The sequence below is a fragment of the Alligator sinensis genome, unplaced genomic scaffold (genome assembly GCF_000455745.1).
Source record: "Alligator sinensis unplaced genomic scaffold, ASM45574v1 scaffold595_1, whole genome shotgun sequence".
Classification (NCBI taxonomy): Eukaryota; Metazoa; Chordata; order Crocodylia; family Alligatoridae; genus Alligator; species Alligator sinensis.
In genome coordinates this window covers 75,692-94,771 of record NW_005843385.1, presented here as the reverse complement: position 1 = coordinate 94,771, position 19,080 = coordinate 75,692, and the positions used below count along the sequence as shown (strand labels likewise).

Below are 19,080 nucleotides of genomic sequence, written 5' to 3'. Positions count from 1 at the left end.
CTTTGCTACTCAACTTTCACTTACAGTCGCAGCCCCCTTCGAGCCTGTATAGTTTTTAAAGGCAGGGCCAGTGCTGCAGACCAAACTTACCCCAGTCTCTGGTGTTCAAAACGTTAAAAGCAGTTAGACAGTTCTCTTGTTAGCAATCCCTCGCAGTCAAGGATGATTGTCTCCCATGTTTGTATTATTTGGGTCTCTGAAGATGGCTGATGAGGCCGATTTGGCATCAACAGACTCTGCTGCAGCTTGGGCATGTTTCCAGGTGGGGTGGGTGGCTCCAGATTCTTGGTTCAGTCTGCGATATGCTGTTTCTGCTGCTCCTGCTTTTCTGTCTCCTGTTTTTGTTGTGAGGTTTCAAAGTACTGAGATTTTTGCCCATTATTACAAGGAAAACAAGCACAAAGGCCCCACAGAGAGGTTGTCATGTGGGTACAGGAGTAGCGGGCTTACACTAAACAGAAGCAATTCATCAGGATCCAGTGTTACTCAGCCCAGGGTCCTGGAGGAGCTCAGACTGGACATTGCTGAACTTCTGAATGCAGTATGCAACCAGCGCTGAAACCACCATGGTACCAGAGGGCTGGAGGGTTGCCAACATCATACTGAAAAATGACATAGGTGTAAAGGGGCCCCTACCTTGGTACTAGAAGGGGAAGGGGATCCTGGGGCACCTGGCCCTTTTCTTCTCCTTCACCCTCTCCCTCCACCTTTCATCCCTTCCCTTTTGTGTGTTTGCCAGTGCCTCCTGTCCCTGGTAGAGGTCGCTTCCCCTGGTTTCCTTGTTCCGTGGTGCTGACTTCCACTTCGTGTCTGTGTCACTTTAAACTTCACCCAGTGCTGATCCCAGAGGCCAACTCACAAGAAGGGGAAACACCTGGAGACTGGACAAACACCTGGTAGGGGTTATCTGACTCTAGCCCACTTTCCTGGCCAGGGGCAGGGGGTCAGATTCAATGATCCACTGAGGTCCCTTTTGACCCTACTGAGTGAATGGAGCATAAAGACTACAGCATGTTCTGTGCCAGAATCAGGCTGACATTGCCCAGACTGTAGGGAAGGAGGTGGCAAGGGAAAAACAGCACAGGGTTGGGAGACTCTTGGCATGCAGGATAGATGGGCCCCATCTTGCTGCACCCCCAAGTCCCACAGAAGGTCCAGAATCCTTTGTTTGTCCCCTGATGCCTGGGGAGTGCGGGAGCTGTGCCCACACGTCTGCTACCTTGGCCTGAAGAGGGGAGAGGGTCACTGTGCATGGCCAGACGGGTGATAGCTCAGGCTTGGAGGTCCAAGTCAGAGATGTCCCTCCTGGCACCTCCAGGTATTAGTGACAACTGACACATTCTGGAGCTGCAGGTCTGTGGTGGGGGAAACAGGAAAGCATTACTGTCTCCACAGAGTCACTGTCCCCGGCTGGGCTGCACAGGGTGCTCAGCCCATCCTGCCTCCCCCTGGGAACAGGTTGCTCATGTGCCATGGGGTTATAGAGCCAAGGGCATCTGCCCTGCTCTGGGGACTGCCTTGCCCTTCAGCTAGTAAGGTCCCTGCTTTTCTCACATGGCCCCCACAAACCACAGCTCTCAGGAGCTGGCATCAGCCAGGGTTCGATGTGTGTGGAGTGGGGGGGGGGGACACACCAAGCTCCTACCTGCAGAGTGCTCCTGCCCTGTGCTGCTTGCTGAGGCCTGGCACCACCTACAAGACGAAATGAGCATCCTGAGCCCAGGCAAGGGGACATGGAGGAAGCCCGTGGCCAACTGCACCTCTGTGCCACACCCTGGGCCCAGAATGGCTCCAGGAAGGGACCAGAGAGGGGGCTTGGCATCTACATGTCCCCACAGGGTCTGTGCTATAGTCACCTGAGCCTAACAAGAGAGGCCCACGGTGTCAGGTAGGAACAGCCCGAGGCCCAGCCCAGCCCAGGTTAAGGGAGTAGGTGCCAGCCTGTAAGAGAGAGCTGAAGGCTCCTGCTTTTTTTAAGGATGAAGCAGCAGCAGAGAGAGCCTCAGGTGGGGAGAACTGTTTATTATGAGCTGCCAGGGGACAGGTACTGGGGAAGTTACCTGATGGTAGCACTTAACGCAGAACTAACTTTGCTTTAACCCATGGCAGAGCACCACAGGTCTGCCAGTGTTGACAGCCCTGCTAGAGGCCTTGATTCAGAGCATAGCATAGCCCCAGGCCTGGGTGGGGAGGGGGGCAGGAGTTTAAAGTCCAAAGACAGGAAGGGAGAAAGAATGAATTAGAACTTGGGAAAGAGCTGGGGAAGGGCCAGAGCCAGTGACAGAGACAAGGGCCAGGGCCTCAAGGAACCACATCTGGCTCAGCAAGTGTATTGCTCGGGCAGGGCAAAGACAAAGGTAGCAAATGGGCAGGGAAACCTCCTTGGCTCAATAGGGAAGTCATGGACCTCCTGCATCTTACAAGAAAAGCTTATAAGGGATGGAAGTCCGGGACTACCACTAAGGAGGATTATGCAGACTGGCTGGCACCTGTAGGGAGTGGACCGAAAAGGCCAAGGCTGAAACCGAACTCAAACTGGCTACAGGAACTAAGGACAATAAAAAGTCCTTAGTCTTCAAATATGTTAGAAGTAAGAAAAAATACAAGGGCAACATTGGACCCTTGCTGAACCAAATGGGGCAGCTGACAACTGGTACCCAGGAAAAAGCTAATCTCCTCAATGATTACTTTGCATCGGCTTTCCACCAGCGCAAGGAGACCACCCTGCCTGACACGATGCAGGACTACCAGGGTAAGGGCGATCATACACTATAGTTAGCAAAGATCTTGGGTAGGGAACAGCTTGAAAGGCTGGACAATCACAAATTCACTGGCCTGGATGGAATGCACCCAAGAGTGCTAAAAGAGCCCACTTCCAAGACACTGCGGAGAAGATCCTTAAACTCATCCAGGCCACTGACCACTATCCCCTGCTCCTTATCCATGTGGGCACCAATGAAATGGCTCGGTATTCTCCCAGCTGGGTCATGAGGCATTACAGGGATTTGTGAGTGGGGTTAAAGGGTCTGGTGGTGCAGGTGGTGTTCTCTTCGATCCTCCCAGTCTTGGGGTATGGGCTGAGGAGGGAGAGGAGGATCCAGGTAGTTAACCAAAGACTGCAGCACTGGTGTCATTGGGAAGGCTCTGGCTTCTATGACCACAGCCCACTCTTTGGCGAGAGAGGCAGTGAGCTGCTGGAAAGAGATGGCCTCCACCTCTCTCTGCTGGGGAGGAGGCTCTTCTCAGCCAGACTTAAACTAAGCCCGCTGGGGGCCAGGGGGGACTACTGCCACTGCTGGCCCACTGAGCAACCTGTGCAAAGCCAGCAGCCCAAGGTGGTTAAGGGAGCTCACCCCTGCCCCAGCCCTAAAGCAAGCTGCGGGCAAGGCAAGGGCCCCCAAGGGGACACTCGCCTGCCTGTACACCAATGCCAGGAGCCTGGGGAATAAACAGGAGGAATTTATCCTCCTGTTTAACACAAATAATTACAATGTCATAAGGATAATGGAGACTTGGTGGGACTCTACTCATGACTGGACCATGGGTATAAACAGCTATACCCCATACAGGAGAGATTGAGTAGAAAAAAAGGGACTGGGGTGTAGCTCTCTATGTCCAGAAGAGCTACGCGTCCCTGCTATCAGTCATTGGTGACCAGGGTGGATGGCTGGAGACCCTCTGGGTTAAAATACTTGGGGATCATGGCACAGGGGACATGATGATGGGAGTCTACTGCAGACCCCCCACCCAAAGTCAAGAGCTTGACCAGGAGTTCACCAGGGAATTGGCTGAAGCCACACGCTCCAGGACCATGGTTATCATGGGAGACTTCAACTACCCAGACATCTCATGGGAAGAGTGCTCAGCTAAATTTGAGTGGTCGCAAAGCTTTCTCTCATGCGTGGATGACCTCTATCTGACACAAGAAGTCTACGGGCCAACCAGAGGTAAAGCGCTGCTTGACCTGGCTACTGGGGACAACCTAATCAGTGACCTAATGATTGATGGCAAGCTGGGTGACAGCGACCATTAGCTAATCACCTTCACCATCCGCCATAAAGCTGGCAAGTCAGTCAGCAACACTGAGGTCCTTGACTTCAGGAAAGCTGACTTTGACAAGCTCAGGAGGCTTGTTGGTGAGGTTCTAAGGGACCATGACCCCAAGAGGAAGGGAGTCCAGGGAGAGTGGCTGCTCCTCAAGGGAGTGATCCTTGATGCACAAACTAATGCTATTCCATCTCGGAGGAAAGGAAGCAAGAGGGCACAGCAGCCCCCCTGGCTCTCCAGGGATCCTGAGGCTAAAAAGAAAGGCCTACAAAGGATGGAGGATGGGATCCACCTCCAAGGAGGATTATTCTGCACTGGTTCGGTCCTGCAGGGAGCAAACCAGGAAAGCCAAGGCTGCAACTGAACTCCAACTAGCTTCGAGTATTAAGAACCAGATGGGACAACTGACACCCAGGAAAAAGCCAACCTATTTAATAGGTACTTTGCATCAGTCTTTCAGCAGTCCCAAAGCACGCCCCTGCCCATTATGGGACAGAGAGGCCTGGATGAGGAAGGTTCCCTGCCCTCCATCAGTGCTGACCTCATGAAGCAACACCTTGAGAGGCTGGACACCTTCAAGTCAGCTGGTCCTGACAATCTACACCCCAGGGTACTCAAGGAGCTGGCGAACATCATAGCCCAGCCCCTGGCACAGATCTTTGAGAGCTCCTGATGCTCTGGTGAAGTGCCCAAAGACTGGAAGAAGGCCAATGTGGTGCTTATCTGCAAGAAAGGGAGGGAAGTGGATCTGGCAAACTACAGGCCCATCAGCCTGAACTCTATCCTGGGGAAGGTCTTGGAAAAGATTATTAAACAGGCCATTCTTAACAGACTGGCTGACGGCAACATCCTGATGGATAGCCAGCGTGGGTTTGTTGTAGGTCTTGCTTGACCAATCTTATTTCCTTTTACGACCAGGTGACCCATCACCTGGACAAGGGAGAAGAGATTGATGTCATATATCTTGACTTCAAAAAAGCCTTCAATCTGGTGTCCCATGATCGCCTCTTGGCAAAACTGGCCAACTGTGGCCTCAGGTCCACCATGATCCATTGGCTGGGGAATTGGCTCTGTGGTGGGACCCAGAGGGTGGTGGTTGATGGAAGTCAATTGTTGTGGTGTGCTGTGCCCAGGGGGGGTCCCCCAAGGCTCTGTCCTTGGACCCATATTGTTCAACATCTTCATTAGTGATGTGGACATTGGTATCAGAAGTGGACTGGCCAAGTTCGCCGATGATACCAAACTCTGGGGTAAAGCGTCCACACCTGACGAGAGGAGGGTGATCCAGGCTGACCTTGAAAGTCTCAGTAAATGGGTGGATGAGAACCCGATGGTGTTTAACACCAAAAAATGTTAAACACCTTGGAAGGAAAAACCTGCAGCATCCTTATAGGCTTGGCAGTGCTATGCTGGTTAGCACTACAGACGAAAGGGACCACAAGATGAACATGAGCCTTCAATGTGATGCTGCAGTTAGTAAAGTGAGCAAAACGCTGACTTGCATCCATAGATGCTTCTCATGCAAATCCTGGGACATTGTTCTCCCATTGTACTCTGCCTTGGTGAGGCTGCAGCTGGAGTACTGCATCCAGTTTTGGGCTCTTCAATTCAAAAAGGATGTGGAGAAGCTTGAGAGAGTCCAGAGAAGAGCCACACACATGATCAGAGGTCATGAAAGTAGACCTTACGACGACAGGCTGAGAGCCCTGGGGCTCTTTAGCCTGGAAAAGCGCAGGCTCGGGAGGACCTGGTGGCCACCTATGAGTTTATGAGGGGTGTTCACCAGGATCTGGGGGAACAGTTGTTCACCAGAGCGCCCCAAAGGATGACAAGGTCAAATGGTCACAAACTCCTGCAAGACCATTTCAGGCTGGACATAAGGAAGAATTTCTTCACTGTCCAAGCCCCCAAGGTCTGAAATAGCCTGCCACCAGAGGTGGTTCAAGCACCCACATTGAACACCTTAAAGAGAAATTTGGATGCTTATCTTGCTGAGATCCTATGACCCCAGCTGACTTCCTGCCCCTGGGGCAGGGGGCTGAACTCGATGATCTTGCGAGGTCCCTTCCAGCACTAATGTCTATGAAATCTATGAAAGCTGGATTAGAAAGTCATGGCTGGGACCCAGAAGCCAGGCCAGGCACAGTGGGCTTAGGCTAAGGGAACCAGAAACAGGAAAGGGGCTGAGGCTGGGAATGCCAAGACCCCGACACGGGGATAGAGGCCTGAGGTGGCTTTCTACTGGGTTGGGATGACGTGCTGTCCAAAGCCATTAATTGGTAAAACCTGTGGGCCACAGGCATGGCTCAAGGGGAGGTCAGAGGTCACGATTAACTCTTAAGGATACATGTGCCCTGGCAGAACTCGCTGGCATCTACAGGACCTGAGGCTCGCGGTAGGACCTATTAGGCAGCCTCCCGTCTAATCAAACCATGACATCAAGGCATGACAGATGAATACAGAGGAGGGCACCTGGGGCTGGAGCTGGGTAAGGGCTGTGTGACCACCAAGGGTGTCATAGTCCCCCCGGAGCTCTAACTTGGCTATACAGCTCCCTGTCTGCACAGGGGTGGGCAGGGGGGTCCTGACAACGCTGCCCTGGGAGCAGCACCAGAGGGACTACCTAGGACCACATCCCACCCCCCATCTCTACCCCTGTGTCTGCCTGAACCCCCAGCAGCCATCAAGGCTGAGACCTGCCCAGGACTGACCTGCAGAGCATGACCCACAGCAGCAGTGGCCCGGCAGCCAGCACCACCAGCACAGACATGGCCATGGCCATGGCCATATACCTTGGCATCAAGCCTGCTTGCCTGGACTCCAGCTTCCCTGCAACGCACAGACCCAGGCTCCTGTCACAGCCAGTTACAAGGCTGCTTTAGGCCCTGACGCATGTCCCTGGAGACAGAGGCAAATACCTGAGATCTCAGTTTCAAAAGTCCATTGTGATGCTTCCCCCAGGCCAGCAGCTGTGAGGCCCTGGACTGTCACTGTGTAGTTGGTCCCGGGTCTCCAGAAGGGCAGCCTGTACTCAGTGACCAACGAGTTCACACGCACCACCTGCTCCTCGAAGAACCGGCTGTCATTCTCTCTCTGGACCGTGATGTTTAGCTGCAGGGAACAGCACAGTGCTGGGAGGACTCAGGCCTGCCCTACCTTGGAGGGACCCTGGGTGGGTGCTTCCCAGCATCCTGGACCTATTTCCCCACACCACCCCTTGGGACCTCTCACAGCAGGGAAAGAAGGACCTTGCCCAGAGGCAGACCCAATTCTCCAGCAGGACCTTTCAGTGCACAGTGCCAAAAGCAGCCAGCAGATTGACAGGCCATGCTGGGCACTCAGGAGCGAGTCATAGAAGTCACAGTCATCAAGTCCTACAGGACTGGGGCTGGCAGGGACCCCCAGAGATCACATCCTGTCCATCCCCTGCCTGAGGCAGGATCAGCCCTGTCCAAACCAGCCCGGATACTTCTGCTGTCCAAAGACCGAGCAATACAGAACAGCATCCCTGACACAGCAGCAAGCATCGCACCTGGCCCTACCCCAGGGACAACTCAGTGGCTTCGGCTACCAGTATCCTGCTGCTGCAAAGGGTGTTAATACATGTTCCAGACACCCCAGGCAGTGTTGGTGTCCCTGCACCAGAGAAAGGCAACCTCTCCCAATGCCCCCCACCCCCGTCTCTACCAATCTGACTGCAGGAAAAATTCCTTCCAGACCCCCAATGCAGAATCAGTTTCTCCTTGAGGGGAAGGGAAAGACCTTCTAGTCAGAAACCTCCAGGCTTGGCCACAGCAGAAGCATTGGCAAGGCCCAGTCCCCATCCCAGCTTGGGCTGCAGCCAGCACCCAGTGTCTCTGGGGGAGTCTTACACAACCCCTGACACATGGAGCAGAAGGAGGTGGGGCAACCAGCAAAGGGTTGGGGCAACAAGTCCATGGGCCCTGGTACCTGGTACCCGAGGATGTCCCCATGGCAGGACGGCAGCTGTTTCCACCGCAGGGATCCGGTGCTGGGGTCCCTCGGCTCTGTCTGGGGCTGGCCTGGCACTAGAGCAAAGGAACGGCAGGTCACTGCCCAGGCCCTGGGGCCAGGCCCAGCACCCACAGCTCAGCACTTGGGGGGCAGCTGCAGGCTGAGGGCCTGTGGCTGGACCCTGGCTTTTCTCCAGGGAGGACCAGGAGCTGGGAGCTCATGCAGGTCCTTCCCGATAGCCATGGCAGTAGAAGAATTGCCCTGCCTCTGCCACTGGGAAAGGTGCAGGAACATGGGGTCAGGCACCCAGGTGTGGCATCGCCATGCTCAGCTGCTCTCCCCACCCCAGATCTGCATACAGCCCAAGGCTCCCACCTGTGGCTTGTGATTCACCCTCCACCCCTTACCTGTCTCATTTGTCCTGACCAGCCACGTGTAGAGGACAGTGCTGGGGAAAGCTACAGCACCCGAATAGCTTGCGGAGATGGTGACGTTGTAGAGGGTGAAGGGCTGCAGGGCGCTGCAGATAAGTGTCCCTGCCTGGCCTTCTAATATCTGCTTTCTGCTGCTTGCTTGTCTTGGACAGGGGTTGGCTTGGAGCTCGGCTGGCACCGGCAGGCACTGGGCCCCAATGCTCCAAGTGCCCTGGCAGGATTTGGAGGGCGTGCAAACCCAGCTGAGCCTGATGCTGGTGGGTGAAATCTCTGAGGCTCCAGGGATGATCTGGGGGTGGCCTGTGGAGTAAACACCATACCAGGGTTACTCCCTGCCCTCCAAATATCGCAGCGCTGCAAGGGGCTGCAGTCAGACCAGCCCTGATGTCTGTGCAGGGGGAAGGAGGGGAGAGGCCAGGCTCATTGATGGCAGCCCCTGGGGACAATCCCTAGGGGACAGAGGATGAGTGACCACTGCGCCCCTGCTGAGCCCAGGGGCAGCTCTGGTCAGAATACACTGAGTTTCTTTGCTGCTGGCCAGCTGTTTCCACAGCCAAGCACAGCTCATGTTTTTCTGTGTTGTCCTAATGGAGCAGCAGCCCATGACATGGCTGGAATCAGCAGCGAGGACACAGCGCATGGAGAGACCCCCCTGTCCCGCACACACGTGCTGGCTGCAGGCACCTGCAAGGGCCCCGCTGACAGCACCAGCCCCTGGACCTCTCCCTGCTGCATCTCCTGCCATGCCTGCTTGGTTTTGTTTTTCACAGAAAAGGGTCGCTGTGGCTGGATCCTGGATAGAAAAAGTGGAGCTGGAGAAAGGAATATGGGCCAGAGTGAGGAAAGGATGGGATAAACAGATCAGTTAGAGGAATCCAAATTCCCTGGATCTTGAATGCTGTTGTTTACCAGAGAGAGAAGAACAGGGGAAAAGCCCTGGTCAGACCCAGGTCACTGTCCCTTCCAGTCTCCGCTTCCTGCCGCCATGTGACACAGGAGATGGACAAGGTGGACCAGGGTCTGAGCTGTTCTTATGATGCACCAAGTCAGAAAAGCCTGATGAAATTCACCCCAGAGAACATGGAGGTGAACCATCTTACGGGCCCACTTGGGACAGACGACGTCCAGAGGCCTGGGGAAGGGCAAGCACGGGGCTTGGCTAGAAGCAGAGTTGCTTGCTCTTACCCTGGTCTGTGAATCTATTTCTCTGACTTTAGGAGCATCACACGATTCTTCTGTGGAAGACGAAGGGTTGGGTGACACAGCCCCATGCACTGGATTGTACCAACACGCAGGGTTGTTTTGCAGCTGGTCTGGCACACAGGGTCGAGCTGGTGCACAGGATGGGCCCATAGCAGGATGCAGCACACAGGGTCCAGCTGGTATATGGGGTTGCTACATGGCTGGATCTGGTGTGTGGAGCTTCTCCCACAGACCGACCCCATGCACCGAGCCTGAGCTGGATCAGGCTCAGAGGAAACGGCCAGCTCCAGCTGCCACAATCCCACCCAGTGGGGCCTTATCTGCCTGGCTCCCTCAGCAGCCAGCCTTGGACGTGGGCCTGACCAGGATGGCCGAGGAGATTTGGAGACTCCACAGCCTGGGCTAGCTCTCTTCCTGCAGCAAAAGCTGAGTGTGGCAGTGCAAGGGGCAGCTCTGCCCTCACCCACCTGCACAGGTCACGTTCTTTTCAACCTGGCGCCATGTGCTCTCACCATCCTGCACTGCCCAGACATCCTGCTTGTCCCGATATTGCCTTGCACAGCGTATCACAGGGAGTGACGGTGGGGATCCATCAAGGCAGCTCAGCCTCACCTCCTCATTCTTGCCATAAAACAGCTGGTCTGGTGAAAACTGGAGGCTCGGGTCCCATATAGGCCTGTGGCATTTCTCTGCAGAGACACAAGGCTCTGGGTGTTGGTGAGGAATGTGCTGTGGTGTGGTTGGGAGGGGCCTGGGGTGGTGCAATGATTGCCAAGGAGCGCCAAGTGCTCTTGAGCTGGGGCAGCGATACTGGGAGTGGGGCACTGCACGGGGACAGGTCCTGCATGGATCCCCACCCCATCCAGCCAAAGGGACAGGGGTGCCAGGGCTCCCCAGCCTCACAGCAGGCTGGTAGCACTCAGTGACGCAGAGAAGCACTAGGGACCCTGAACTGCTGGAGAAGCCTGGGCTTGGATGTGGCACTGTGCCAGAGGGATGCAGGGTGCAGGATTTGGCTACGGGGCTGCAATGGAAATGCTCCTTCCCACTGTCCTCAACAGCCACCTTGGCCAGGCTGGGGATGTCTCCCGGGCTAGATGAACTCCACACAGGGGGCTGTAACCCCAGTGACGTGGACCAGAGCACGAATCTCTGCTCCACCACAACACACGTCTCTCTCTGAGGGTCACTGGCCTCCCCCTGCTCACAGCTCCGGCCCTGGGCTCACATCCCCCTCCAGCCCCATCGACACCCGTCTCTGTGCACAGCACTCACCAGAGCACCACATGTTGCTCACGTCCCACTCAGGAAGCAAGGCTTTGTGTGTCACACACGTTATCCAGCTGAAGTCCCCCTCAAACCGATCTGAGGGACAGATCACTAGGAGTCTGTCACCGACTGCAAACTTATGCCGGTAGTCATCTCTAAACACGAATTGGACCAAGTTCTCACTAATTGTACAAAACCCTGGAGGGAAACAAAGTTCCTGTCTCAGCAGCACAACTCCCTAGTGATGCGTCACACCCCTGCTAGGGCTGTGCCAGCTGCACAGCTCAGAGCCAACCCCTCTCCCTTCAGCTGAGAGGATGTCCAACCCCTGCTTGGACTGTGCCCCTCATCCACAGCCATCTCTTCTCCCCTCTCAGCCCACGCCCCCTCCCCCCCGATGCCCCACAACATTAGGGCACCCACCAGGCCCATTGGGTGCCCCCCAGCACACACATTGCTATGGCAACTGAGTACCTTCACAAGTGTCATGACATGGGCCCCGCCTTTGCAGCCCTCCAGTCTGCCCACACAATGGTGCAGCAGCTCCTCGTGACAACAACCCTCAGCCCCAGGACCCGCCACTCCACTGCCCTTCCTGCTCCATGAGCTGCTTCCCTGCCCTCTCCCCACAAAGCAGCCCCTCTTTGCTGGTGAGGGGCAGCAGCAGCCATCACCAGGGTTGAATATGGCCCGTCCCTCCCTCCTCAGCAATACCAACACCCATGAGCCCCTTGCTGTGAGGCTCCTGCCCCAGGCTCCTCTGTCCTTGCTCTGCCACTCCCAGGATGCCCTGTGCCCTACTCCATGGGCACCCCCAGCCCCTCTGCAAACTCCTGACCCAGACACTCGACTGCCCTTGGCTCCGGTGTTACCCAGTGGAGGAAGCCTGGCTGCAGGGCACGGACCAGGGCATCTCTGCACCACAGCACAGGCTGAGATTTCAGTGCAGAAGCTCAGGGGAGAAAGGCGGGTGGGAGAGAAGCCCAGGTGCTGCAGGTACAGAAGGGGCCACAACACAGGACACCAGACCCCTGGAAGCCCCATGACTCGATAGGTCTTAAACTCACCAATACAGTGGACGTTTTCTGGGATCCAGTCGCCCCATATGCATCTGCTCTTGACCGCTGAGGGCCGATAGCCCTTGGAGCAGTTCCATGTCACCACATCTCCTGAGCTGTATTGCTGCTGATACGGTGTGAACTTAGCCTTGGAGTCCCAGAAGTGTGGCGTATTGCATGTCCCTGCAATGGCAATATGGGGAAGGTGTCACTGGGAAATGGCCCCAACTGGACCCCATGTGCTTTTCCCATCAGCCACTATGGAGCCAAGGCAGCTGCAACAGACTGCCCGGTCTCACACAAACATCCTTTGGCTGCTGCGTGACAAGGGCCTTTGTCACCTGTCCTGAGATTCAGTGCCTCATGAGTGTATGCCCTTCTCAATGTACGCCGCCCACCCTCTCAGGGACGTGTGTGCTACTGGCCCTATGGACACAGCCTTTGTGTGCCCCTTTCCAGGCTGAGAGTGCCTGGGATGCTGGACGGAGAACTGTCCCCAGGACAGGGGCTGAGGGCCCTCCTGAAACACGGGGGCGAAACTCCACCCTGGCCCCGAGGCAGCACGGTGCCAGCGAGTGCCCAGCTGCCCGGCCAGGCCCTGCGGCCACGGTGCTTGGGGGGCCACACTTACTCTGGCAGGTGGCCTCCTCGCTCCACACACTGTGGTTCCCTTTCCAGAGGCATTGGATCTTAGATGGTTTGGGCACGTACTGCCACGGGCAGCTCAGGGTCACCAGGTCCCCTCTGTCATAGTACGGCTTGTCTGGATTAAAGCTCAGAAGTGAGTATGTGATGGGTCGCATGCACTTTCCTGTCAAGAGAAAACCCAGTTTTGGAGCATTGGTGAAGGATGACCTGCAGGCCCCTAGGCCAGGCCCTGAACACGGAGATGCAGAGGGGTGAGCACTGCTCTCCAACCACACAAGTGTGCAGCAGCATGTATACATCCCACCAGGCACACACTAGTGCACACTGTGCCCAGCCTAGAGTAACCAGCAGATATCCCTGAGCTCCACAGGAAAGAAAGACGTGGAGGGGAAACATGTGAGAGGCACGGATGGCAACAGGACACATTTCCTGAAGTCCATGAGAAGCGGAAGACCTGCCTCTACCCTCAGCAGCACCAAGACCCATGGGCCTCTCATGGGGAGGCCCCTGCCATGTCTGCTCTCCCCTTGCTCTGCCATTCCCAGGCTGCCCTGTGCCTTCCTCCACTCGCAGCCCAGCTCCTCTGCCAGACAACAGACTGTCCTTGGACCCAGCGTTACCCAGTGCAGGGATCCTTGGCCTTGGCTGTGGGACACAGACCAGGGCATGCCCTAACCATGGCAGAGGCTGAGATGTTGGCACAGAAGCCAGGAGTTGTGCAGGGAGAAAGGTGGGTAGAAGGGAAGCCCAAAGTGACTCGAGGTCTCAAACTCACTGACACACTGGACACTCCGCGGATTCCAGTTTCCCCACTGCGTGCATCTGCTACTGACCACTGAGGGCCAATAGCCCGGAGAGCAGCTCCATGTCACCACATCTCCTGGGTTGTAGGATAGCCGTTTTGGCCAGAACTCAGCCCGGGCATCCCTGGGGTCTGGCACTTGGCAGTTTCCTGCAGAAGGAACATGGGGACGGTGTCACTGGGAAATGCTCCAGCACCAGCTGGAGCCCACGTACCATTTCCATCAGCAGCTATGCAGCCGAGACAGCTGGAACCCACTGCCTGGTCTCACGCAGACATCCTGCCTTTGGCTGGTGCATTTCAAGGGCCTTTGTTACCTCGTCTGCGATTCAGGGATTCCCCTGTCCAGGCAGTCAAGAGCCATGGGGACTTTCAGGCTAGCTGTGACCAACCTATCCAGCCTCCTGGCCACAGAGAACCACAACCAATAAAGCTGCTGCCCCTACCCTGTGCATCTGTGCGCTGAGCTCCAGGACCAGCAGTGACCCAGGCTGAGCCTCCTAGAGAGACGCTTATGCTCTGGCATAGAAAACTTCTGGAGCAAATTTGCAGATGACGCAACACTGGGAAGGATTGTGAACATGGTGGAGGATGCAAGCACAACTCAGAAAGTATCTTGACAGACTGGAAAGCTGGGCTGGAGCCAACAGTTCAATACAGACAAGGTCAAGGTGCTGCACTTGGGAGGAATAATTAAAAACACCAATACAAAACAGAGGACACCTGGGTGGATGACATCTCTATATGGAAAAGCACTTGAGAGTCTTGGCAGATCACAGACTAAATAGGAGTCTACAGCATGATGCAGCTGTACAAAAGGCCAGTGTGACATTGGGCTTCATCCATAAAAACATTAGGTGCAGGGCACGGGAGGTGATAGTGCCTCTTTGCTCAGCACTGGTGAGGCCTCATCTGGATACTGGGTGTGGCTTTGTGCTCCACATTTAAAAAAGGATGTGGAGAAGCCAGAGAGGGTCCAGAGGTAGCAACAAAGATGTTCAAGGGCTTGGAAGGCAAGTCATAGGAGGAGAGGCTGAAGGAGCTGGGCATGTTCAGATCATGGAAAAGGCACTTAAGAGGAGACATGACAGCAGCCTTCAAATACTGGAAGGACTGCCATAAAGAAGAGGGAAAGCACCAGTTCCTCTCTTGCTGCAGAAAGCAGGACGTGGAGCAATGGCTTGAAGTTGTAGGAAAGTAAATTTAGATTGGAGATCCAGAAAAAGTTCTTCACTGTGAGAAGAGTGAGGGAGTGGAAAAGGTCCTTGGGGATGATGTGGACTCCGCATCACCAGAGGTGTTCAAGGGGAGGTTGGACAGACCCTGGGCAGGGAGGATCAGACCTGTCCTCCACAATGGAGAGCTGTCAGGCTTCTGTGCTTTGCCGCACGCCCCCCCCTGCTTTCTGCTCCACTGCTCTGGGACTCTGATATTGCAGGTCCTTTGTCAATGTGGAGCCCAGAACTGCACACAATGCTGGAGCTGAGGCCGAACCAGTGCGAGCAGAGAAGTGTGGTCAGCTCCAGTGCCCTGCACCTAATGCTTCTAGTTGTGCATCCCAAAACTTCATTCACTCTTTGTGCAGGTGGGTCACTGGTGGAAGCTGCCTTTATTCTTCCCAGTCACATATCAGACCCCCTTGGTTAGGTCCAGCTGTTGCCCTGCATATTTTAACCAGATGCCTGTGGTTCCCAGGCCTGGGGCATCTTGCCCATATGTCAGGGCTCCTTATAGCGTGGCTGTGGCCACATTTAAATCCACTTTTAATTCCTCACCTATCCTCTGTCTGTCTTGGCAGCAAGGCACTGCCCAGTCGTTGGCTTCACTGCAGGATGTTTATTAAAAGCAGGGGTGGATTAATGCACATGCCCACTGGGCCCAGGCTCAGGGGCCCCTGCTAATCAGGGGTCCCAGTCCCCTTGGGTGCCAGGAGCAACGCAGCCCAGGCAGGCATCCTGGCCACAGCCATCCTGGGCAGGCAGCATGAGCCTCCTCCCCTCTGTCCAGGCCAGGGCCAGATGCTAGGTGGTGGGCGTGGGTCTCCATGTGGGTGGTGGCAGCTTCCCGGGGCCTTCTATTGCCAGGACGTCCCATGGGCAGCCCCACAACTACTCCCACTCCCACTCCCTGTCATCTACAGGAAACTGCCAGCGCCAGCACCACTGGGACAGGACAGGACAGGACAGGACAGCTCCCCCAGCCCCAGCAGAGGGGTGGGTGGGAAGCCTAAGGCAGTGCCCCCCACCCCCACACCAGCTCCAACCTTGGCCTCTGGCCCCGGCCTGTTTTGCAGCGCTGGGGGACTGCAGCCCTGGCTGCACAACATCCACTGGATGGAGGGGCCAGGCCAGTTTGGGGATGGGGCCACCTTCACTTCAGCAATACTCGCAGCCCCGGTTCACCCCAGATGTGCTGAGGAGGCTAGCTGGGTCCAGCTGCAGGCTCCTGCCAGGCATGGACAAAACCTGCCTTTGCCCAGTTTGCCCAGGGCCCCAGTAAATCTTCATCTGCCACTGATTAAAAGTGGCTGTACACCCTGTGCAGTCTGGGATCACTCAGCCCTTGCAGCTGTTTCACCACCATTTCCTCTTCTCAGCAAAGGTGCACAGCATATTCAAGACTAAACTTATGTTCCTGCATCAACTTGGATGAACTGAGCCTGATACCTCCCCACCATGCTCAAGGCAGGCTTCCAAGTCACACACTTCCCCAAATCTATGCACCTGGGCTGCAAGGTACAACCCAGTCTCACACTGGTCTGCTTGTCTCCTTCTACCTGAGTGTGGGTGGAAAGTCCACACCTCTCACATGGAGCAGCACCTGCAGTTTTTTTTCAGCCTTTATCTGTGTGCTCTCGAACCAAGAGGCATCAGACCCATCTCCAGCTACACAGAGAGGTAACACTGCTTGCAGCTGTTCATCTCCTTGGATCCACAACCAAGAAAGCAGAATGGCCTGACCACCCAGCAGCAGAGAGGTAGGGCCAGGAGTACCCTGCCCACCTCCCAAGAGAGCCGGGCCACTGGGCAGCTGAGAAGGCAAGAGCCATGGGCTGGAAGGACAGCAGGCAGGAGATGGGCAGATGGCAACCCAGCGAGGGCCTCTCAGCTGAGAAGCATCTGAGCCCTGGGCTCTGCCTCCCAGTCTCAGGCACAAGCCAGGCCAAGAGCAAGTGACAGAGGCCAGACCCCAGGGACTCCACTGTGAGGTCTCTTCCACCCTATCTCATCTCCCCTTGCTCTGACACTCCCAAGCTGCCCTATGCCTTCCTTCATGGATGCACCCCAGCCCCTCTGCCAGACCCTGAGCCCAGACACCTGGCTGTCCTTGGCCCTGGCATTACCCAGTGGAGGGAGACTCAGCCCTGGCTGCAGGGCACAGACTAGGGCATCCCCATACCACAGCAGAGGCAGATGTCAGCTCAGAAACCCAGGGACTGTGCAGGGAAAAAGATGGGTGGGAGGAAGCCCAGGTGCTGCAAGTACAGCAGAGGCCATGACACAGGACACGAGACCCCAAGGAGCCATGTGACTCGAGCGGTTTCAAACTTACTGACACAATGGACACTCCACAGACTCCAGTTGCCCGACTGCGTGCATGTGCTCTTGACCTCAGATGGCCGATAGCCCTCAGGGCAGCTCCATGTCACTGCATCACCTGGGCTGTACGACGGCTGTTTTGGTGTGAACTCAGCCTGGCGGTCCCTGGGGTCTGGTGGTTGGCACCTTCCTGCAATAGGAACATGGGGACAATGTCACTGGGAAATGGCTCCAGCACTGGCTGGACCCCGCATGCTGTTCCCGTCAGCCACTACTGAGACAAAATGGCTGTGACAAGGACCTTTGTCACCCCTCCTGCAATTCAGTGCCTCATGCTTGCAATTCCCTGGGAGTACTCTGTGCCCTTCTCAATGTATGCATCCCCACCATCCCAGAGACGTGCGTGCTGCTGCCCCTACGGACAAAGGCTGCACCTTTCCCTTTTCCAAGCTAAGAGTCCCTGGGATTCTGGATGGAGAACCATCCCCAGGAGAGGGGCTAGGAGCCGTCCCAAAACACGGGGCGAGAATCCATCCTGGCCCCGAGGCAGCACGGTGTCAGTGAGTGCCCAGCTGCCCGACCGAGCCCTGTGACCACGGTGTTTGGGGGGCCCACACTTACTCTGGCAGGTGGCTGCCTCACTCCAGACACTGTGGCTCCCATTCTGGAGGCATTGGATCTTGGGCTGTGAGGGCTCGTACCCCTCTGGGCAGCTCAGGGTCACCAGCTCCTCCATGGCATAGTATTCCTTGTCTGGGGCAAAGCGCAGCTTTGAGTCTCCTGTGGGTTTCTGGCACTTTTCTATCAGGAGAAAAAACAGTTTTGAAGCATTGAATCATAGAATCACAGAAAGTTAGGGTTGGAAGGGACCTCAGGAGGTTACATCTAGTCTAACCCCCTGCTCAACAGAAAAACAGCCCCAACTAGATCAACCCAGCCAAGGCTTTGTCGAGCCAGGTCTTAAAGACCTCCAAAGATGGAGATCCCACCACCTCTCTGGGGAGCCTGTTCCAGTGCTTCACCACCCTCCTCATGAGAAAGTTTTTTCTAATATCCAACCTAAAACTCCCTTGATGCAACTTGAGCCCATTGCTCCTTGTTCTGTCACCTGCCCCCACTGAGACCAGTCCAGCTCCATCCTCTTTGCAACCCCGCTGCAGGGAGTTGAAAGCTGCTATTCAATCCCCCTCAGTCTCTTCTTTACTAGACTCAATAAGCCCAGTTCCCTCAGTCTTTCCTCATAAGATATGTCCATGAGGCCCCTCATCATTTTTGTCAGCCTTCACTGGACTCTCTCTGATTTCTCTACAGATTTCAGTAGTGGGGGCCCCCAAAACTGAACTGTACAAGTCCATGGGGCCAAATCGGATGCACCTGAGGGTGCTGAGGGAGTTGGCTGATGAGACTGCAGAGCCATTGGCCATCATCTTTAAAAAATGCATGGCAATCAGGAGATGTCCTGGATGACTGGAAAAGGGCAAACATAGTACCCACATTTAAGAAGGGGAAAAAGAAGGATCCAGGGAACTACAGACCCATCAGCCTCACCTCAGTCCCTGGAAAAATCATGGAGAAAATCCTTAAAGAGTCTATTTATAAGCACTTGGAGGAGAAGAAGGTGACCAGGAACAGTCAGCATGGATTCACTGGGGGCAAGTCATACCTGATCAACATTTTCACAATGTGGTCCCTGTGGCGGGCCAGTAGGGGGCGCTCCTGTGCTGAGCCGCCCACCTCCCTGCTCCCGACCACCTTCCAGGCTCCGAGTGCCTCCCTGGGGTGCCTCCCGTCCGGCCGACCCCTTCCCTGGAGCACACCCGCTAGCCTGGGGTTCCCGCTGCCACCATCCAAGGCTCTGGACTCACTTCTGGCTCTGCGCACCTTGGAAAAACACAGGCCTGATCGTCCAATGGGTACTAGACCCAGTACAAGCACTTGGGGCACTTCCCCAAGTCAGGGCTTATTAGGAAGCCTCCCTTAGTCCACCGACCTAAGGGGCCTCCTTGGCATAATTTAGACCCACCCCTCAATAAGTCTCCACACCGGTCACAAAGGAGAACTTTATTGATTACAGGGGTAGGGCAGAAACAGGGTAAAAGGTAGAG

General features: G+C 55.6%; 1 protein-coding gene across 1 annotated transcript in view; it reads right to left on the bottom strand.

Annotated features, from left to right (window-relative positions):
• Positions 1–1,231: 1,231 nt before the first annotated feature.
• LOC112548665 (complement component receptor 1-like protein) overlaps positions 1,232–19,080 on the bottom strand; it is a 27,382-nt gene continuing 9,533 nt past the window's right edge. The window contains exons 2-14 of the mRNA XM_025195070.1: positions 17,597–17,776; positions 16,989–17,165; positions 13,410–13,586; positions 12,618–12,797; positions 11,996–12,169; positions 10,935–11,126; positions 10,127–10,348; positions 8,430–8,756; positions 7,999–8,096; positions 6,966–7,158; positions 6,759–6,876; positions 1,646–1,692; positions 1,232–1,355 (exon numbers count right to left, since the gene is read on the bottom strand). Of these exons, the coding sequence (XP_025050855.1) occupies positions 1,291–1,355; positions 1,646–1,692; positions 6,759–6,876; positions 6,966–7,158; positions 7,999–8,096; positions 8,430–8,756; positions 10,127–10,348; positions 10,935–11,126; positions 11,996–12,169; positions 12,618–12,797; positions 13,410–13,586; positions 16,989–17,165; positions 17,597–17,776 (2,150 nt within the window). The 3' untranslated portion in view covers positions 1,232–1,290. The remainder of the gene's footprint in view (positions 1,356–1,645; positions 1,693–6,758; positions 6,877–6,965; positions 7,159–7,998; positions 8,097–8,429; positions 8,757–10,126; positions 10,349–10,934; positions 11,127–11,995; positions 12,170–12,617; positions 12,798–13,409; positions 13,587–16,988; positions 17,166–17,596; positions 17,777–19,080) is intronic.